At 38.6% G+C, this 23048-nt stretch overlaps 1 protein-coding gene across 3 annotated transcripts in view; it reads left to right on the top strand.

Annotated features, from left to right (window-relative positions):
• zcchc7 (zinc finger, CCHC domain containing 7) overlaps positions 1 to 23048 on the top strand; it is a 73863-nt gene that overhangs the window by 8693 nt on the left and 42122 nt on the right. For all 3 annotated transcript variants that reach the window (XM_038301665.1, XM_038301666.1, XM_038301667.1), the window contains one exon: positions 1720 to 1927. In XM_038301665.1, coding sequence (XP_038157593.1) covers positions 1720 to 1927 — 208 coding nt within the window. The remainder of the gene's footprint in view (positions 1 to 1719; positions 1928 to 23048) is intronic.

The following is a 23048-nucleotide window of genomic DNA, read 5'->3' as shown; positions in this document are numbered from 1 at the left end:
AGTCCTTTACTAGCTTCCTTATAAAGAGACTAATGGCTTGAGCACCGCAACGTTAGAATTGCACCAAATAGAAAAGCAATATTTAATATCCAACAAAATCATTGAATGCATAATAACTTTCTCTGTTTGTTTGGAAGGTTATGGCCATATAATACAAAAGTTTCAACAGCTAAATTTCACTCTGAGACGAACTCTTTTGTTCTGTGTTTTGAATGTGAACATCGAGCCATAACACTAAATATTTAAATTCAGGCACAACAGCTTAGATCTTTTCCACTGCTGCATAGACCTTTGGTTCAGAAGATCTCTGGATCATGTAAAAAAAACTCTTCTACATTTTTTGATATGTTAAGTTGAGAAACGGTTTTCTTTGAACCATGCCGTAGCATGGTTCATTGACTGTGTCAATTTGTCACAAACCTGCTGTGCGTTCGATCAATAGGAACAAAGGGCTGAATCATCTGCGTACATTTGTGTGGGCATATTTGGGCAAACCAGAGGAAGATTATTAATATATAAAGGAAAGAAGAAAGGCAGACAGATCGAGCCCCGGGGTACTGCTGTATTTAGACAGAGAGGGGGTAGGTGACAGCTAGATACTCTTACAGATATTTGACAACTATGACTAAACCTCTTTACCACCCCAGGAGAAAAATTAAACCTTTGCAAATTCATCAGTAATATTTCATGTTGTACGGCATCAAAGGCCTTTTTAAAAACGAGAAATAGCGCTTTAACAACCCCACCTTATCAAGCATTTTTTTTAAATATTCTCAGTGAGGAAGCAAGTTGCAGTTTCAGTGTGTTTGGCCCTAAAGCCAAACTGCATCAGATGAAGTGTGAATGGTGAGCTGTTTAAATTATATGTCATTCGTTCTGCTACAGTTTTCTCCAACACCTCTGTCACCGTAGACAAAATACTAATCAGTTCGTAATTAAAAACTGAGAATTTATCCGCAGGTTTAAAAAGTGGGATTATATCAGCAGACATTCCTTTTTTAGGAAATGTGGCCTGTGCAGTTGTTTAATTGATTAATAATTGTTGTAATTGGGAGAGTGAAGTATGCAGCCAAGCCTTTCAGCTTTAAAACATCTAAACTAAAGCTGTGTTTTGTTCCTGAGGGTTCCTGACCGAGGATCCCTGCAGTAGAAACACGCCTTAGGAATGGCTCTCTACATCAATAATACACACCCCAGGAACACAGGAGGTTCTTAATCTAGACTGCTTTGAAAATTTGAACTTCCTGGGAATTTTGAGCAACTTAAAACTATATTAATATTATAAAAAATTGAAAAATTGAGATTAACAATTTTGATTGAAACAATTGTCTCTTAAACATGGAATACTCTACTCCCACTAAATAAATGTAATCAAGTTAATGATGGATTTTTCTTTTTGAAATATAATAAAGAGGGAACTGCCTTTAAGGGATTTTAGCTTTTCTTCTCCAGGAGAAACAATACAGTAAATGTGCAGGGTGCTGTATAACATATAGCATAAAACGGAATTTAAAGAAATACCTTAACCTTCTTTCTTTGTTAATTACATAACAGGTATTGTATCTAATCTACATCCACTGACCTTATGTTCCTGTATTACATTTTTTGTAGTGAATCCTGCCTTTACACTTTAATATCTGATGTCAAACAGCAGAATAATTGCTAATGAAATCATCCCAACGTAAAAAGGCCTAATGTGTTATTTTCCTGATCATTTAGGCGTTGCAGAAAGGAAGGAGTCCCTTGGTTCCGGTCGCTGTGCTTTCCAGCAGCACAGAATCCTCTGAATCCCAGTCAGAATCGGATTCATCAGATTCCACTGATGCAGATGATCTGGAGAACTGGATGATCCTGGGTCAAGGGAAGCAGGATGGAGACCGGTCCATCTCACTGAATGTAGAGGGAGGATCTTACAGCAGTGGCACAGGTGGGTCCTTCCCTCATCTACAGCCTGCAGCGGGTTTGTCGATCAAAGTTTGGACAATTTAATACAATTCTCTGCACCTGAATATGTTTGACCAGGGAAATGAAACCACTGAGTAATTTTATGTGGCTCAAATAATCCCGATTTACCTCGTCTACCTGCTGCACGTCGATAAGGAGCGGGCACTGCAGAAACCCTGTCGGCGAACAATCTGTGTGAATGCATGTTTGTATGTGCACCATCTGTGTCGGCATGTTTACCAACTTGTAAGCTCTTAGCATTCCTGGCACTGACGGCGCCGTCGCTCGCCTCTCAGATGCATCTTTAAGTATGCCTGTGTGCGTTTTGCATTAATCTGTGAGTGAGAGAGTATTTGTGTTTGTAAGATATTCCTGCTTTAATCAGCATGCATGCGTACATCCACGTGGATACCAACAGTGGTAGCGCTAATGCCAAAAACAAACAAACGGGTTAAAAAAAATAAAACAACGCAGCAAACGGCGAGGAGGGAGGAGACGTGGGAGTAATCAGAAACTGAATAAAAATGTTCCCCTGCAAATCTCCTCAGATCTACACATTATCTTAACCTGCAGCCTCAGCAGCCTCTCCAGCTCTTCCTCGGCCCCCCTCCTCCTCCCTCCGACCGACCTAACGCTCTCCCATCTCATTCTTTTATCCTATTTTCTCACTATTGTGCTCCTGCTCTCCCCTTTCTCTGTCTCTCCCTCACCATTTCGTCCTCATTTGAATTTCCCTGGGCTGATGTTTCTGCAAGAGTGCTCACTGCCTCCTCGACACACAACTGGGCTGAAGGAGGGGGTCTGGAGCTGGTGGGAAGGCTGGAGGTTTTGGCCTGGATTTTGGGAGGAAAGGAGGATTTTAGGTCTCTGTCTTTCTGCCCCTCGTCTGGCTTCTCTCTGTGATCTTTGGAGCTTGACCTCATGTCTGCATATTGGGGGTCATGGGTGTGGTGCGGAAGGAGACTTAAAGTGAGCGGAATGGGGGAGGGCTTTGTCCAAAAAACAGGGAAATAAAGGGAAGGAAATTAAGGGACGAGCCTCAGTAGTCCTGAACTGTGCCTCAATTCTTCACTGCTGTCTAATTCCAAGCTGGGTCTGGGATATATTGTATTTTAAGCTTTTAGAAAAGCGTGTTTTCTTATTGCTAGGATCGATTTTATTTCTACAGATATTCGTGTGTGTAGTTAGACCTTGATCTTTGTGATGAAGTAGGCCACAATCTTTTATAGCCATTAAGATGCTCAGTGTTGCTTATTTTTAGTTGTACATACCCCCTGATGCACCAAATGTTCAATAATCCTTTCAAGAACAGAATGGCCACACTCATAGATTGTTAGGTTGTGCTTTCTTTGCTGAAAGCTACTGGCCTTTTTTCTATGTCCAGATTTTAACTTCATACACCTCTTTTTATCTAATAAATTTCTCGAAGATATTTTATCATGTAATTAATTTAGGTTAAATCAGAAAAGCAACAGTTATTCACACAGCTGCTGTGTAGATAAAACAGATTGAATGTTGTAGCTCTAAAAAATGTCTTGGCATGTTTTTATGTATTGTAGACACATATAAGGGAGTAGAAATTGAATGTAACACTCAACTGTTTCGTTTTTCAAATACAAGTGATTACAAAGCACAATTATTTCTATGCTGCTCTTATATAAGGTGGTTAGTTGGGCTTAGGGAGCCTGCCTGCATTCAGTGCTTAGCAGACATGCTGCCTATAGCTTCCCAACTGTTTCAGAGCAAAGTTATTGTTATTCAGCCGTGGATGGGAGTCCAAATGGGCCCAGTGAAGTCATTTTCTTGCTCCATTTTAATTTAACACTATTGTGTCGTATCCCAGCTGTTCTATGTAATTGAGATCACTGGGTTTTAGATTGTAACTTAACTCTGTTTTTTCTTTTTTTTTTGTTGTTGTTCTATTCCATTTTTACTGTTAACTAGCTCCCATAGATGGGCCAAAATTGACCAACATTTATTTACCCTAGAATAAATGGAAACCCTTGATTCTTATAAAGGGATAAAGGGTCTTGCTCAGAGACTCAGAGTGGCAGTCTGTGGAAGTGGGGCTCAAACTCATACCTCAGGATTCCAATCTCTATGCCCTATCCACTAGGCCACCACTCTCCGATGGACAATATATAAATAAACTGCTCAAAAATGTCAAAAACTAAGAATTTAAATGTAAAATAATTTGGCTTAGTCAAATAATTTGAATAAAAATAATAATTCAGTTCAATTCATTTTATTTATATAGCGCCAATTCAAAACACAATTCAAAGGCACTTTACAGTTCCCCAGATCATACAGTCAAATTGATTCTGCTTCTGTCTTCTTGAACCCCAGTCGGCCTCGGCAGATGGCCGCTCACACGGAGCCTGGTTCTGCTGGAGGTTTCTTCCTCTCCACTGTCGCTACAAGCATGCTTAGTGTGAGGGATTGTATTTGAGTCAATGAGTCGATGCAATCAACTGGTTTTCCTTAGATAGAAAACTTTGAATCAATTTGACTGGATGATCTGGTTGAACTGTAAAGTGCCTTGAGATGACATGTGTTGTGAATTTGGCGCTATAGAAATAAACTGAATTGAAATTGAATTGATTCATAGTTTTTCTATCTAAGGAAAACCAGTTGATTGCATTGACTCAATGCCATCCTCACACTATGCTTGGAGTGACAGTGGAGAGGAAAAACTCCCTTTTAACAGGAATAAACCTCCAGCAGAACCAGGCTCAGTGTGAGCGGCCATCTGCTGAGGCCAACTGGGGTTCAAGGAGGTTGCTCCACCTTTAGTTCATATTTACCTGTATGATCTAGTCATTCAGTCATGTTTTGATCCAGCTGTCCTTTTCACCCCCACTACACGAGAATTCATAAATGAAGCAAACATTGTCATGTCTACAAAAACCAGAACATTACTAAACTTACCAAACTGGTTTTAGACAGATGATTGTGTTTCAGGCCATCTAATCTGCCTGGTCTGGTAATAAGAACGTTTTCCATGTCTGGATAAAAAAAAAAAAAAAAACCTTGATTTTAAACACTTTAGACTTTCAAGTTTTATTTTTTCCTTCTATTTAAAATATACTTATTGGTGCTTAATAAATATTGTGGTTTTTACCTTGAGATATCTCACAGCTTGATTGTTAAATGTAATCTATCTTTTTAGATTTTTGTGAATGCAAACTACAACTGATTAGGAACCATTTTGGTCTTTTCTTCAAGTATATTTTTTGCAATAGCAGAAAATGTCAGGTAAGAATAATTTCAAGGCCATGGTAAGTATGGCATTGTTTGTTTTCAATTGGGAGAATAACTATAAAATTGAAATGATGGCAGGTGGCGCAGTCATTAGTGCGCAAAACACATGTACGGAGGCCTTAGTCCTCGACGCGGCCGATCTGGGTTCGAATCCGACCTGTGGTCCTTTGCTGCACGTCTCTCTCCCTCTCTCATTGCACCCTTTCCTGTCAGCCTGCTGTTGAAAAAATAAGCCACTAGTGCTGTAAAAACTAAAAAAAAAAAAATTAATGATAATCCACCAAAATGTGATTGTCATCATTGTGGGGCTGTTGTTTCAAATATCGACCTCTTTAAAGCATAAATTAATGCTGCATTAAAACATTCCCTATACTTGTATAGCCTATGTAGGGCCCTCCTTTTATCTGGTGATCCTTTTTTAGACCAAAATATTGGCTTGATTATAAATAATACTTGTTGTCATATTTGTGGCTATGGCCATAGATACTTTAACATTTAGTGATTGAAATTTGGACCCAGTCGTTTTGCGTTTCTTGTGTTGCAGATCAGGATAGTAAGGTTACTAGATTCTTTTTTTGAGGGGTTTTTGATTTGAGGGAATAAACAGCAGTTTTACGTCTCTGATATGGCGTGTTTGGTTTTCAATAAGCATAAAGGCAATAAGCCAGGGCTTTGCATCGTGATTATTTTATACGCCATGCTGAGAGTTGACTTTTGCGTACATGTCTTGGTGACAGGTTCACACAGCAGTGACTAATGGTGTTTGTACGCCTAAAGCCTGTCTCAATACTACCATCAAATTGCATTCACTACACTTAGTCTCCAACTCTCGCCTGCGGAGATTGAATCCGTTCATCCTCTTCTGCTCGCTCAGTCTCCTACATGGTGACACTTCAGAGACTTTTACAGTCTAATCTGTTCTTCCTCCAAGTCAGATCTCTGTTTGTATCGAATGCATTGACGTACATGGATCCTGATTGGAGTGATTATCTGTCAGCAGGGCAGCTGTTGGTAGGTGGATCTGTGAAAACATGGTTGATTAAAGATGTAAAAAAAGCTCAGTGAAATGGGCAGAGTTTGGGCCGTGTGACTGTCCAGCAGCAACCAGACGGAAAAACAGCGCTGCCCTAAATCCAGCTCAGTGCCTCTCCCGCCTGGAAAAGGTGTTCGCCTATGTCCCTGTGAAAGAATTCAGGGTGTAGGCGGGGTGTGCTGGAGCTCAACTTGAATCATGAGTGGTTAAACTTCACTCACTGGTCACACTTTTTTTTTTTTTCTCTCAGCCAGTTTTCTTCTTTGCTTTTTTTGTGTCCTTTCTGTCTTGGTCACTGCACACCAAACTTTGTTTGAGGCTTAGAGAATCGGCTCTAGCTCGCTATCAGGGTGGCCGATCACATCAGACTGCTCCTGAAATTGTGTGTGTGTGTTTGTGTGTGTGTAATACTGTGAGTACTGCAGGAAGAGTCTAGGGGAACTTGGAGTGTTTGGAATAGGAGGAAAAAGGTAAGCTCTTCTCTTCTCTTCTCTTCTCTTCTCTTCTCTTCTCTTCTCTTCTCTTCTCTTCTCTTCTCTTCTCTTCTCTTCTCTTCTCTTCTCTTCTCTTCTCTTCTCTTCTCTTCTCTTCTCTTCTCTTCTCTTCTCTTCTCTTCTCTTCTCTTCTCTTCTCTTCTCTTCTCTTCTCTTCTCTTCTCTTCTCTTCTCTTCTCTTCTCTTCTCTTCTCTTCTCTCCTCTCCTCTCCTCTCCTCTCCTCTCCTCTCCTCTCCTCTCCTCTCCTCTCCTCTCCTCTCCTCTCCTCTCCTCTCCTCTCCTCTCCTCTCCTCTCCTCTCCTCTCCTCTCCTCTCCTCTCCTCTCCTCTCCTCTCCTCTCCTCTCCTCTCCTCTCCTCTCCTCTCCTCTCCTCTCCTCTCCTCTCCTCTCCTCTCCTCTCCTCTCCTCTCCTCTCCTCTCCTCTCCTCTCCTCTCCTCTCCTCTCCTCTCCTCTCCTCTCCTCTCCTCTCCTCTCCTCTCCTCTCTAAACCAGGATGTTGGCTGCTGCTTGCTGTGGGCCTGCAGCCCGTATCAGCCTGAGGCCCCTGCTGGACGTTGTGGTTGCTGAGGTCACATGCCAGTATGCAGAATGTGAAATATGGATTTAGCTGGCTCCGATTGTGCATACATGTCTGCATGCACGCGAGAGAGTGAGAGGAACAGGGCACCGGGATTGTAAAATGCGATTACAGTGGCATGCTGGGTACTCTGCGAGGTATTGGTGTGGCTGAGTGTGCGTTGGTGTTGTGTGGTTGCGTGGGTGGGCGGGCAGGGGCTGTAGAAGGGAGACATGGATAGGATCAGCTCTTATCTAGGCTGCCCAGTGCCACACGAGGTGTAACACCACACCCACAGCACCACACTGTGTGTTTGAACAGACACGCACACACATACTATTGAAATCACTGTGCCTTAGTTGTTGTCCAGTTTTTACAGAAGAAAAGCAAATCTAGCAAGATTGTGGTCAAGGTCTAATTTTATAGCTTGCAGACTAAACTTTTTAAGATTTAATTGAAAGTGTGATGCTTTCAGATTTTAATTAGAAAATCTTACCTTTTGGATCAAGCATTAGTTTGGAGACAGCAGCAGCCTCTGTGGTGTAACGGCAGCTGGAATTTTATGATTTTTAATTTCTGAAGAAAATGACCACTAAGCTTCTCTATTTGTTCTAACTCTGGAGTAATCCATTTTTAAAGTCTGACCCAATAATCGGTTTATTAATAAGATTTAAATGCATCTTCTTCCTGGCATTCAATGTAATGTGTTTTATTGGTATTTGAATTACAACTAATTGTCTTTCTTTTTTTTCATCTGTTGATAATTTCTTCTTAATTTTCCCCGTATTTTTCTAAAAAGAGCAGAAATTATTAATGGTTTAAATGAAGAAAAACTAAATGAAAGTCATTGGCAAACACATAAAAAATACATTTGTAATCAGCTAATGCCTCATTAGCTGGTCGTAGCATGTCTCATCTGAGCGTGGTAAAAGCTAAAGTAAAGGAAAGTCGCATCTAAGCAGAGCTTTAGCCGCTGTCGAAGATCTTAAAGTGTCTCCAACAGGGCGCCGTACTTCCAAACAGATGAGCAGCTTTATTCATCACGCCGTTTGTGTTCTTCTGCTCATCCATCTTGACCCGGTGTGACTCCTCACAAAACCACAGATCGTGTTTCAGAGCTGTGTTTTCTAATGGAGTGAAACAACACTTTGTTGTGTTTTCTCTTTCAGATTTGTAATGCACCGGTAACATTTCAAGTGGTTGTTTGAAGCTTTAAGCCACAGCGGTTGAAACTTGACTGTTCTTTTTGAAATGGCTGGATGTTGACTAAAACTCTATTTCCAGGCTTTGATCACTTACACATATTTATTATAAACAATAACATTTTTTCCATTTCGAATATGACTATATATATATATATATATATATATATATATATATATATATATATATATATATATATATATATAATAAATTTTTCTATTCCAGTATTTTTAAACATAGTTATCCTCAAGCCGTGGCTGCTTTAAATGTTGCAGATGTTCTTGTCTGACCCGCTGCAGAGCGTCCCTGGTGTCTCGCGCTGATACAGTTTATTAATACCACATTTATCTGCATCCGGATGGGACAAGTCATCCTGTCTGAAACGTAAATTTCTGTCAAAATAATCTATGAAAATTTTTCAATTTATTTTTTTCTTGGAAACTTTGACTAAAAAACACCCACGGCCATCTGTGGTTGTGGCTGCAGGTGCTCATTTGTTTTAACTCGGCTGTTTGTTCTTCAGTGAGTAAGAGCTCGCATTTAAATATAATCGAACAGAAAATACTGCCTGCACACACATGCATGCAAGTCAACACCAGTTTTTTTTAAAGCACTAATAATGTTATATTGATCTTTTGGATAATAGATCTAATTTGTGTTTGTTTTTTATTTAATTTGTTATTTTTAAGATAAAATTTGGGGGGAATTTCACCCTCCCCTCCAGCTGTGTTTATTCTTTAGTTTGATGTTTTGTGTTGCTGAGAAAAAAGGATATTTTCTAGTGAAACTAAAGGTTGGATATGTTGTGTGTTGAAGTGTGAAGGTGTGTGCATCTTAAGACAAAACTCTGGATATATGTGTGAGCCGGTGTGAGCCTTACCACGCCTGAGGTGAGCCCAATAACCGTGGCCTGGCCCAGAGGAATGCCGTTTCACTGTTTTTAGCCCTGAACAGAGAGGGAATGCCGCTTTAAATTGTATACCGACTGTTTTGGTTTTCTTTTTTTCAGCAGTGGGCTCTTTTATAATTTGTCATCTGATTTTTATTTTTGTACTTTTCAACTGACGTACTCAAAGCCAAATGCGGTGTGTCTTTCAGCTGTAGCCTGGAGGTAGCTGTAATAACTGGAGGTCCAGAGGGCCTCTACTGTAGTTAAAGGTGTCTGCTGGGAAGAAGAGGGAATCCCTGAATTTTCCTCAAACCTTAATTTAAACAGAAAATCCCGTGAGGATAAGGTTTTTATCATTTTTTTTTTCTCCGACAGAGACGTGCATCAGACATCTTGCCCTCAAGCGAGAGGATGAAATAGCCTAAAACGCACATAAAGGCAACACATGATTGAATAAAACTTCTTTTGTATGAGTGTGTGAGATTCTCCTTGACCTGCTGTTGTCTCTACATCTTTTCGCTCCCTTGTGCATTTTCTTAACCGTTGCTTTCTTTGGAAGTAGTCTAGAAGAGAGATGGGAGAGCAACGAGGGAAAGGAATGGAGTGGGGGGAAATGTCAATTACAATTACCAATAATCATTATAATTAAGCAGTCACTTAATAGGAAATCAAATTATAGCGGGGGTAACAGTAGGACAGAGGATGGTCCCATGGGACTGTATTAATTTCGCTTCTTTTCTTTAACTGCTGAACTTCGCCTTTATTGTCTCTTTGCTTCTTTTTCTCCCCCTTTTGAGCTGGGAGGGGTCGTCGAGAGGGCTTTATTAACTGGTAGCCTAGGGTGGTGGTATTTTTGGGGGGTAGGGGAGAGGGGCTGTGTATTAATATTAATAAGTTTTTGGGATGAGAAGCAGGAGGAAGAGGTGTGAGCAAAGGAGGGGTGATAGGGGGGGGCCAAGGCAGTAATGGATCCACCAAATCTCTACTGCTTTCTGACGGGCCGTCAACTCCTCCTTCATTCGCTTACTTTTCTGGTCTTCCCTTGGTCCTGAGTGTCTGTGGCGGACATAAAGGAGATCAGAAGTTCAGTTTAACCGTCAACAGTGCAAGAGGGAAAACCTTTAGCAGACAAACATGCATGCCTCGGTATGCAAAGGGTTGCCTAATAATAGCTGCCCAGTGTTTTTCACAAAGTCCCAGCGGATGGCTGTTTGAGTGTGTGTGTGTGTGTGTGTGAAGGAGATTCTTGGCAGTGTACCGCACATCTAGACAAGTGTGCCTGTTTAGCAGTTTTTCTCTCCAGAGGCCCCTGGCGGTGCGTATGTGGCCATTCCAAGGCTTCTCCCCACGTCTCTTAATTAAGGCGCTCGGCAGACACAGACCAGCTGGGCCAGGTCTGGCCTCACTGGCACTTACTACCATTTCTCCTCCTTCTCTCTTGCTTACTTTTTATTCACCTGTTCGCTGGTTTTGGAGATTTGTTTGGTCTTTGTTAGTCCCATCGATTGAATTCAGGTATTTTAGCCTGTGTTTTATAGAGCCCTGAGGTGGACTACTGGTGCAACATGGCTAAAATCAGAGGTTTGATTTTTTCAGAATGTCATTTTAATAAGTAAGATCTTAAACATACTCTTGTACCATTACTCTTAATTAGCAGCCTTTAGGGGATTTTACAACCTCCTAAACACTGTTTTAGAATAATTTGACAATTTATCCAGTAAAATAAACCTTGGATTGACAGAGGAGTTAAAACCCTAAAGCCAAATGCCCAAAACACACTCAAAAGTCCAATTATGACACTTTGGATGTGCTGCTTAATCAGAATTGTGGGAATTTAGCCCAAAATTGTCATTTTTTATTAATCTGTGGACGCCATCTTTCAAACAGAAGAGGCTTTGATTTTATTGGTGTTTAAATGTCAGGCTTGAAGGGTTAGAATCAGTTTTTGTGGCTTTCAATAGAGATTTTTTTTTTTCAAAAGCTGTCTAATTTTCAAGGCATTTAGTGTTTCTATTGAAACTTAGTGAATCTAATTTTCCTTATGTAGACAAACAAGTTTAAGTAGCCAAGGGACCTGGTTTTAGCTCTTAATGCTCTTATGGAGAGAGAGAGCAAGACTTTTACCTGATAACAAGAAGGCTTAGTATGCTTTTTGATGATCAAAGCTGGTGTTTAGTCTTTCTAAGTTTTCTGTCAGAGCATGATGTGAAACAATCAATCTTTCTTGAGATAAACACTAGTTTAATTAAAAAAAATGGTTGTATTAAAATTTTAAGTTTTACAGTGACAACTTGCCATTTCTTTCTTGCACACACAGTGTGACATTTTCTCTGCCCCTAATGTAAATATAATGACATCTCAAAGCTCTAATGCTTGAAAAAATCTTTTAGTGCTGCTTTTCTATCCTCATATGAGAAAATGGCTAAAAGTATTATTAGTATATACAAGTTATACCGAAGCAATTGACTCCTACTTTTTATACCAGTTGAAGAACAACAAAAGTACTTCTTTTAGACATTCCCATTGGAAAAACTGGATGCACATCATTTAATTTTTAATTATACTTTTGATAATTTACTATCAATGTATTTGCAAAGAATCAATTAGGTTATAACACTGTAACAAAACACTTTAAGGTTTAGTCTGATGTTCAAATGTAGATCTAAGTATATCAATATTTGAAAGCTTTCCTTGTAATCAATATAATTCATTAAGAAGCATCAAATACATCAAGCTAGACATTTTTTGTTTTTTATGATTTAAACTTGTAGTAATAGGTTCTCAATAGTAGTGTTAATGTGCATTAAACTAACTAAAGTAAAGGTTGTTGCTCAGATATTTAGAATTTTATATTTTTACCTGTTTTTTACTGATTAAAAATGATAACAAATGTATTTCATTAAAACAGTTCACTTTTATAAACCAGTAATTGTCCTACTACAGCCCGTGATTGGAATGTCCTACTTCGAACATGGGGTTTAGGGCTGAGAGGAGACAGGGGGTGAAATGGGATTCAGCTGAATTCCTTTCTCAGAATCAGAAGGACAAACTCTCCAACAGATCTGTATAACTGGTTTAGCTCACAAATTCAGCTGAAGTCTTCACTCATACTTGCGACCCCGTGTGCACGCACGCCTGTGCATTAGCACACCCGGGCTGCCCCTTTATCCGAGGGATTATGGTTAAATGAAATGCTGAGATTCTGGCGGCAGGTGCCCTGATAAAGCCAAAGTCAGCGTTGGGAAAGAAATTTAATTATTGGGGGATAAAATCAGACAGAATGAGATAGTTACTGAGTCGTTGGGGAGTTTAGTCATTGATATTTCTGCACAGGCTTTCAGACAACACACAGAGTTCATCACACACTTAATGCGAGACGTGTTTTGTGTGTCTGAGTGTGCATGCATCCTGTGGTTTTTTAAACTTTAAAAGGTTTTAATGAAGGCTCAAAGCTCATTTGGCTTATGCCTGGTCTTAAACTACTTTTATAAATTAGCTGCTTATTAAAAAAAAAGGTGATTAAATTAATCCCCAAGTGAGCTATCCGAGGATTCATGTATTTACCGCCATTTTGGTTGCCATGCTAACAGCTTTTTTTGTAGGTTTAAATTATATTATTATTTCTTTTTTTAATTTTTTCATAGTTAATTGGTTGATGATTGCTGTGTATATATATGTATGTATGTATTTTTTGTAATTTTATTTTTATAAATTAATCCAAAAATGTTTTTTTTTGCCATAAAAACTATTTTTTCTTTACCCAACTGCTTGGAAAAAGGTTAAAATTATTTTAACTTTCTTTAACAACACGAGATAGAACCTACTCAAGCCCTTGTCCTAAATAGGAACATGTAATCAATTCAGCCCAAAGTATTTATTATCTGCTTTAACCCCTCTACAACTCTTTATTATTTTGGAAAGGATGCTTTTATTTTGAAGTCAACACCTTTTGTTTCCTTTGTAAGCACCTTCATCTAATGCTCCAACAGTAATCTATTGTAAACCAGCTTTGTAGCGGCAAGAGGAGAGCTATGTTAAAGAAAATAGTCTAATGTTGGAAGAAACATTTTTGCACCTTTGAATTATTAATTTGAAAACTGGTTTTCTAAGTCAGAAACAAAATAAAAGAAGATGAAACAAAATAAAATGTTGGGAATTACAACTAGATTTAAAATTATTGGGGAAATAATTTACACATTTTTTTAATTTTCATTTTCTTTCAGCTACCATTAATTTACTTAAATGCAGTATCTGCTGCCATTAAATAATAAAAAATAATAATTAGGGATGTTTTAAGTTAAATCAGCTCTTGTAGTTAATTCCTCAGAAATAGAAAAATGAAAATATGTTTTCTTCCATTTATTTGCGAAGGGGGAACAAAAGCTCAGTCTGCATCTTTTCACATTGCTGTTTGACTCATGTTAATGGCTTTTGTGATCCTTTGGGTATAATAAATAACCAGCCTTAGATCTTAGAAAACTCAATTTTACCGATTTTACATATAAAGTTTATTTGAAATTGGCAACCATTTCATTTCTATTTTCTCACACAGAAAAGTTAAAGCTAAATAATTAGCACAAACATATTTAAATTCTAACAAATATACTGCTATGTGATGGTCTTAGTTATAGCTGTCATTGTTTAACTTTAGTTTTTATTTTTTGTTTTATCTTTGATAGTCTTTCGAATTTAAAAGGTTTTTGTTTGGCTCAATATCAACCTTTTCTTTTCCATAAAAAAAAAAAATTGATATTTTGTAAAGCAACTTCTAATAGAATCATTCAACAAATTATAAACCATGACAGTCAAAGGTTACGAAGCCTAAAAACAGCCCAGTTTCCCAGTTTTTTTTGTGAGAAGCAATCTAAATCGGCTGTGAACAAACAGCCGTCTGTAATCTTACAGGACTTTTTAAATGTAAACAGATTAGCCGTCGTGCGGCTGTGTGGGGGCGTGCAGGTGAGAGCGTTTCCGTCCTCTCTGAGTGCAGACTGATCAATAGTAATCGGGTTGAGTGTCTCAGACCTGCTTCTTGCCTTTGAACCTCAGGCCTTTTGTAGGCTGACGCAGGGCCAGGAGAGAAAAGGGGACAAGAGGGAGAAGAAAAAGGGGGAGACGGGGAGAAAATGGAGGATGTTTGCAAGTCGACGAGCATGACTGACTCCCTCAACCAAAACTCCGGATATTTATTCAGCATTACTTACTAATCTGAAAAAAAAAGGATCCTCCTGCCTTTTTGTGTCCTGCCTTTCCATTTCAGTCGTATCGTAGGGATGCAGTCTCTCTATGTTTGTGAGAGGATGGGATTCTAAAAGAGGGAATTTGCAAAGGTTGATCTTTTAAATTGGGTTTGATAGTACCTCCATAAGTCTTCATGATGCATTAACAGGCTTGTCTTCTCTCTCCCTCTTGTTTACCAATGCAAACACACTCCCAGAGTATCTGTGCTGCACCATCCTCCTTTATTCTGTCTCTTTTATGACTTCCACAAAAGCAGCTTGTATTAAGTGAGGTTTGAAGCTCCTCTGGTATTAGCGGGAAGGCATTAGGCATAAACTCAAAGGTATATTAAAGCAACGGCCCTGTTGTTCATATAAACACACCAATTCAATTTGGCATGCCCCACGGGGAATGGGATTTCAGCAGCTCCGAGAGCAGCAGCAGGAGCAGGAGGGAGGGAGGGAGGCAGCAGTGAGGTAAGACAAGAGGATGTGGTATGAAGGGATCTCTGAGAAGAGCAGAAGCAGCGAGAGGGAATAAGGGAAAGAAGGCGGAGGCAGAGGGCTGGGGTGTAGAGATTAGCATACCGGAGTAGCATAGTGGTTAGATGTTGGTAAATTCTAATTTCTGTTGTATTAAATACCCAGATGTGAGCTGTGTTTGTTTTTATACAGTCCTTTTCAACGCTCTCAATACTTTTTCCACAGTTGTTAACTATAAAAGTTTAACGTAAAATATTTTGGAACAGGGTTTACAGAATTATTTTGCAAGGCAAACACTTTCCTTCAGTTAGATGCTACTACCACTGCTATAGGGATGGTGTGTTTGGTTTTTTGCCACACTGTGCATGCTGACCAAATATCCAGTCTGAGGCTTTGTCCGAATGTCCGCCCTAATCAGGAAGGCCAGCTCTGTGATTGGATGCCCTCTGGACTCAGTGCAGGAAGTGGGAAACAAAAGGATCCTAACTAAAATAAATGTCTGTTGGATAATGTCTCCCACCCCATGCATGAAGCTGTTTCAGAACTGGAGAGCTCCTTCAGTGACAGACTGCTGCACCCTAAATACACCAGGGAGCGTTATCACAGATCCTTCCTCCCAGCAGCTGTATAACAGAGGTGTCAAACTGGTTCCAGAAAGCGCTGTGTGGCTGCAGGTTTTCTTTCCAACCAAACAACAGCACACCAGACTCCATTCATATCATCAAGTCATCATGTTCAGATTGAACTCCCTTGATGAGATGACTGGAACCAGTTTGACACCCCTACTTTATAACCACCATTGTTCCCAACAACCTCAATAAGTTGTTACATTCATGCTGATTTTGCACAGTTTCTACCATAGTCAGTTAAATAACCTGCTGCTGTCATTTTGCACGTCTCTTATCATGCTGCTATTTTCAAATATCCATTACTGTAAAAATGTTCATAGCTGTGTATTGGTTATTTTATTCTCCAGGTGCACAGTTTTATATTTTTAAAGGTACAGTATATCATTGTTTATCTTTTATCTCTTCACTATTAGGTTATTCTTATGTATTTTTCTAAGATCCACATTTATGTGATACATTTTTTCTATAATCTTTTTGCTGCTTTAAACACCAGAATTTCCCCATTATTGGACAATAAAGGAATATTCTATTCTATTCTATTCTATTCTATTCTATTATATTATATTCCATTATTCACTATATAGGGCAATTTATTGTGGTTACATCAATTAAAACGAGTTTCCGAACATCTAGTGCAGTGTTTCCCTACCTTTTTTGTCTTATGTACCCGTTTGGGCATTTGTCTTACCATGACTACCCCTCAGTCAAAAATAATGATGATTGTCCAAAAGTGGAATGTACAATAACTGAAACCGGGTAAAAAGGTAAATTATGTTGTATATAAATACACACAAGGCTTCTCAGAATTTACATCATGCATACTTTCCCACCACTTTACAATGATGAACCTGTTTGTTGGTCTGAACCCAGCGGTGCACATTTTTAAGGTTTGAAACTGCAGGTTTATAGATTTTAAAACCTTGGTATATCTTAAGGTGTATACCCCCACCCAAATCCTTGCACACAGAGCAGAGCAGAGTCCAAAATCTTCATTCATGATGCTAGCATCTGCAGCGTGGTTCTCTTCTGCACGCTTGGACAGAGCGAGGTGTGGGAAAACCCTACATTTATATTATTCAGTCCAAATTCAGATGGGCTTGTCAGAGAAGCTGCTGTTTTTATTACCTGTCAGAAGGAGAGCAGGAAAAAAAACAGTGGATGGATGGAAAAGAGGGGAGCAAATTAAACGACACTAAATGAGACCCCCTATCTCTCTGCTCTCATGCCCTGCCATCCTGCCATTCCTCCCCGCGTCGTTGACAAACGCAGACTCTGACAGCATGCTGTTGTTCAGCTCTATCTCTGAGTTACCTTCGCCACGGTTTATCTGTCAGTCAGATGCTGCAATTATTTTGCTCGTCACTGAATTACATCTTTAGCCAAAATGGAATCAGCTGTGCCAGGCAACGGAGTCTGGGGGTTAGAAAAGAAGTCTCTGGTTTTTATGACTGAAAGCATCAAAATGTGCATTAATATGTTCTTAAAGATGATTTATGCATCATCTGAAGACGTTAGGGGAGATTTTGGTGTTTCCTCCCATCCCTCACTCCTCTTCTCCACCCAGTATAGACCCCCTCCCTTTACCCCTTCCAGCCAGGCATAACCTCTGCCATCTGCCCACTCCATTCCTCTTACTATCTTTCTCCTGTTTTCCTCATCACCTCCCCCTGGACCCCTCAGCTCCTCCCTCTGTTCGTTTAGAACCTTTATGAAAGCTTTTTGATGACATTCAGGTGAATGAGAAAAATGTAATTTTATTCTGGTGATTTTTTTTTTTTGTGTCGCTGTGACCAAAAGTAAAATAAGAATCTTAGCAAAAACGTTGAGGTGTTCAAAGTAAGCGATATAAATGTATTTACCATTTATCACTTAGGTAAAAGAGCTCTTTTACCTAAATAAAGATTTTGAAAATGTTACATCTGGCTTGTTCAGCTAAATGTCTCAGGAGGCCACAGTTGCATAAAGCCAACAGCTTAGGGGTCGGACATTAAGCAATTAAAAAAAAAAGTCTTTCAATGATCCATCATTGCATTTTACTAGATTTATTCATAAATGCATAATAAAACCTCATTGTGTAATTCAGACGAATAACATTTTAAAATGAATTTCTTTGCAGTAACAGTAGTAATATTTTAATTAAAAATGTCATTTGAAAACAAATCGGCTGAAGATTAAGGTATTTCTCTCATGGATTTGTTTTTTTCTTTCTTTCCACAAATTCCTTTATTGGTTGGTTGGTTGCTCGGCCCAATGCATAGCAGGTTAAGCAGAGAAACCAGAAAATCCTCCAAACAACACAGTAAAACTATACTTAGCATTAGCCACTATAGTGCTAATAGCTACTGAAGGCTGCATTTGCGTTTTTAAAGTATGAGGTGATAAATAGAACATCTTCAAAATCTTTCCTCAAGCTGGTATAAGGTTTGAAGTACAGCAAAATTAAATGTTTCTGTTTGCTGCTTCAAAAATCTTAAACTTTCCCTTCGCGCTGCTGGTTGTTTATAGTCGATGGGCCTGATGCTTAAAGAAACAGATTATAAAAACATATTTTTTTATCAACTTTGACAGCAAATACAGTTTAAAGGTTTATTTTATTTAAGAACAGTAACTGCGAACTATACATCTTAATTCCTGCAACTCAAATGTTGATTTTTTTAAAACAGAATCAAAATATTGGTATCTGGGCAAGAGTGTAGAACTGCAGAACATAGACTATGACCTAATGACAATCTAACAATAGTGCTTTGGCAGATCATTAACATATTCTACAAGCTCAGGATGTTATACCTTCATTGCCTCCAGGTAAGTTAAATATTTTCCTCCCATGTTTCCATAAGGTCTTTTTAAATGCATATGATTTTTTTTATTTAAGTAACTTTGTTTTTAGTTTCCGAGGGGGAAAAAAAGCAGTTTTCTTTACTGTTGCTTGTTTCTCTCCAGCATTTTCCTAGAATTGATACATTTTGTTTTATATTTTTGTTTCCATTTTAAAAGAATTAACATGTTTTGCCTTTTTTTGTGCCATTATCCATAAGTTTATTTATTTATCTTTTATTATAGAGGATTTTTGTAATATATTTATTTTTAAAATGCACAGGGTTTTGATGGGGTTTTATGGAACGGGTATTTGATATGAGATTTTTACAGAAATTTACCAGCGTAAAGCTAAATCTATGTTGACTAAGGATTCCTGGATGGAGCATATTTAAGGACGAATTTTTAATTTTTATTTTAAATGCTTAATTAGTGCTCTTAATTGGCTGTTCTATCAGTTAATGTTATTTTAGTCCACATACTCCAGTTAACAATCATTCAAATACTAAATTAGGTGACATTTATTTCATAATCAATTAATAAATGAGAATCTGATTAATAGCTTCAGGGAAGTGAAGTCTTCCTTCTGAAGTGCTATCAGGTCATTGTATGAGTGACTTTGACCTGTTCACATTAGTTATTATGCTTTTAAATGTTTTATTAAATATGATGCTGGAAATTTTTGCAGCCAGGAGGCTCACATTTTAATTCTGAAACATTTTGAAATACAAAAAAGTGTTGTTGTTTTTTTACACCCCTTGATAGGTCATTCTCGGAAAAGAGATTTTAAACTCAATGAGGTATTAGCTCCTTAAATAAACAATAGTTATTAAAACCCCACATGTGCTGCTATTTTAAATAGAGATGCACTGACCAGTCAGTTTGGATTTCCTCAGTTTTAGGTGGTCAGCTGATACTTGTGGAACTTATCCTTATATCTCATCTACCACCAAATATTTCTGAAAATTTGCTACTGCCAATACTTTAAATCAGGTTTCCTCAATTTCAGCCCCCAAGGTCTGGAGCCCTCTGCCCTTTTAGGTCTGTCTCTGCTTCCCCACCTGAATCAGCAGCCAAATGTCCTCCTCAGCAGACAGTCAAGTTTACCAGAGTCCTGCTAATGACCCCAAATATGACCCGATCTTGAGGACCTGAATTGAGCAACAGCTCTAGATTTTATTTTTTTATTTCAAAGAAAAACATGTTTAGTCAAAACAGGCCTGTATTGTTTCACAGGTATTTTTAGTTTTCTTTTTTAGTAGAGTAAGTTTGGAACATTCAAAACAGTTACAAGAAATCAGCGTTGGGCCTAAAATGCTGCTTTTTAACCCTTTATAGGGCAATCAGTGAAACAATCTAAATTTCAAGCCAGTGGTGTCACTGGAATCCAGGATAAGACCTTATTACCTTTGGAAGTTTAAAAAAATATGAATATTTTGATGGCAAGAATGAATGTCAATGTAATATAAAGAAAAGCCAACTTGCCAGAATATATTAAGAAAAATAACAAAAGTGCTTCTATAAGAATTTCCTGAAAAACACTCAGAGTGAAAGAAACATTTTTTTTTTTTGGTACAACATAACCTTAGAGGCATTAAAGCTGATACTGGACTTACATTTTTTAGTTTATAAACCTAAATGTAATTTTAACTAGGCTTATTCACTTTTTCACTTTTCAATTAGCTTTTTACCTTTATTTTCTTGAATTAACCTTTCTTTTTAAATTAATGTAAAGTAGGTAAGATATCATTCAAGGGGTCACCTAATTGGTCAAATGCCAAAATAAGATGTGCAGCCATGTAGCAGGATCTTTAATGAATGGCTGGATATAGATCTTGTGCTTCTAGACCTATTCAGGTGATCAAAAATAGTAACTTGCCGTATAAAGGGTTAAATATCTATAACTGATGATCACCCTGAAAATTGCAATATAAAACTATTCACAGCTGGAACCCTGTTAAAATATTAAATCGATTGCTGAAAAAATATCAGTCATTTTAAACTTTTAGACGGGAAGTAGAAATGTTTCTGTGGCATTAATCAGCATATTACATGTTAAGGTATATTAAAACATATACAGGTGCTGGTCATAAAATTAGAATATCATGAAAAAGTAGATTGATTTCAGTAATTCCATTTAAAAAGTGAAACTTGTATATTATATTCATACATTACATACAAACTCATATATTTCAGATGTTTATTTTGTTTAATTTTGATGATTACAAATGACAACAAATGAAAATCTCAAATTCATCATATCAGAAAATTAGAATATTGTGAAAAGGTTCAAAATTGATGGCCCCTGGTGCCACACTCTAATCAGCTAATTAACTCAAACCACCTGCAAAAGCCTTTAAATGGTCTTTCAGTCTAGTTCTATAGGCTACACAATCATGGGGAAGACTGCTGACTTGACAGTTGTCCAAAAGACGACCATCGACACCTTGCACAAGGAGGGCAAGACACAAAAGGTCATCGCTAAAGAGGCTGGCTGTTCACAGAGCTCAGTGTCCAAGCACATTAATAGAGAGGCGAAGGGAAGGAAAAGATGTGGTCGAAAAAAGTGTACAAGCAAGAGAGATAACCGCACCCTGGAGAGGATTGTGAAACAAAACCCATTCAAAAATGTGGGGGAGATTCACAAAGAGTGGACTGCAGCTGGAGTGAGTGCTTCAAGAACCACCACACACAGACGTATGAAAGACATGGGTTTCTGCTGTCGCATTCCTTGTGTCAAGCCACTCTTGAACCACAGACAGCGTCAGAAGCGTCTTGCCTGGGCTAAAGAGAAACAGGACTGGACTGCTGGTGAGTGGTCCAAAGTCATGTTCTCTGATGAAAGTAAATTTTGCATTTCCTTTGGAAATCAAGGTCCCAGAGTCTGGAGGAAAAGAAGAGAGGCACTTCATCCACGTTGCTTGAAGTCCAGTGTAAAGTTTCCACAGTCAGTGATGGTTTGGGGTGCCATGTCATCTGCTGGTGTTGGTCCATTGTGTTTTCTGAGGTCCAGGGTCAACGCAGCCACATACCAGGAAGTTTTAGAGCACTTCATGCTTCCTGCAGCTGACCAACTTTTTGGAGATGCAGATTTCATTTTCCAACAGGACTTGGCACCTGCACACAGTGCCAAAGCTACCAGTACCTGGTTGAAGGACCATGGTATCCCTGTTCTTAATTGGCCAGCAAACTCTCCTGACCTTAACCCCATAGAAAATCTATGGGGTATTGTGAAGAAGAAGATGCAATACACCAGACCCAACAATTCAGAAGAGCTAAAAGCCACTATTAGAGCAACCTGGGCTATCATAACACCTGAGCAGTGCCACAGACTGATCGACTCCATGCCACGCCGCATTGCTGCAGTAATACAGGCCAAAGGAGGCCCAACTAAATACTGAGTGCTGTACATGCTCATACTTTTCATGTACATACTTTTCAGTTGGCCAACATTTCTATAAATCCTTTGTTTTTATTGGTCTTCAGTAATATTCTAATTTTCTGATATGATGAATTTGAGATTTTCATTTGTTGTCATTTGTAATCATCAAAATTAAACAAAATAAACATCTGAAATATATGAGTTTGTATGTAATGTATGAATATAATATACAAGTTTCACTTTTTAAATGGAATTACTGAAATCAATCTACTTTTTCATGATATTCTAATTTTATGACCAGCACCTGTATAGTGATAGGTTTTATGACTATACTTATTATTTTATAGCATTTCCCACCACTGAATGTCCCACTATGTTCCAACTTCTGCCTGCAAAGTGCAAAGAACAGCTGGATAAGTTATAAATTGTATTTGAATGAAGTGATAAAAGAGCCATATTAGGTGGCCTGCTTCTAATCCTCTATTGTTCGTTGTCTGTCCCCCTGTCCCACAGAGGGGCTGCTCTAATTAAAGACTAATAATTGCATTGTTTTTTTTCAAGCCTATTGAGACAGAGATTCTGCTCTTCAATCATTCTCTCGCTCCCTTGTACTCTGGCCGTGGAGGGCTATCTCTCTGGATGGAGTCTGAAAACATGCAGTGAATAACTCTTTGGGTGTGTGTTTTTACAGATGTGTATGTGTGTCTGAGGGGGTGGAGGAAGGAAATGGGCAGATCTAAATTAAAACTTTAAAGCATCATTATTTAATTACCCCAAAGGCAGTGGATTTGGAGGATTGAAGGGTGGCTTTGTATGTGTGTGTGTGTGTGTGTGTGTGTGTATTTGCTCATGCAAACATGTGCTGCTTTCCAGGATTATTTCACTTTTTTTCAATTTGCCCTTTCTGCATGAAGATTCTGTGTGTGTGTGTGTGTGTGTGTGTGTGTGAGTGAGTGAGGGGACCTGTGTTATTGGTTATTGGTTGCCCTCTCCCACTGGCCCTCCTTCACCTCCATCATGCACACATACTCGCAGGCACACATGCTGAAGCGCCGGAAGATAAAAAGGCATTATGGTAAATTCCACTTAATGACAAATTTTTAATTTGGAGAACAGGGCCTGGTGAATGGAGCTTAATT

Source organism: Cyprinodon tularosa, unplaced genomic scaffold (assembly GCF_016077235.1).
Source record: "Cyprinodon tularosa strain WSP-4 unplaced genomic scaffold, ASM1607723v1 ctg470, whole genome shotgun sequence".
NCBI classification, from domain to species: Eukaryota; Metazoa; Chordata; class Actinopteri; order Cyprinodontiformes; family Cyprinodontidae; genus Cyprinodon; species Cyprinodon tularosa.
Note: the sequence above shows the minus strand (reverse complement) of the source record. Positions and strands in the feature narration are given on the sequence as shown.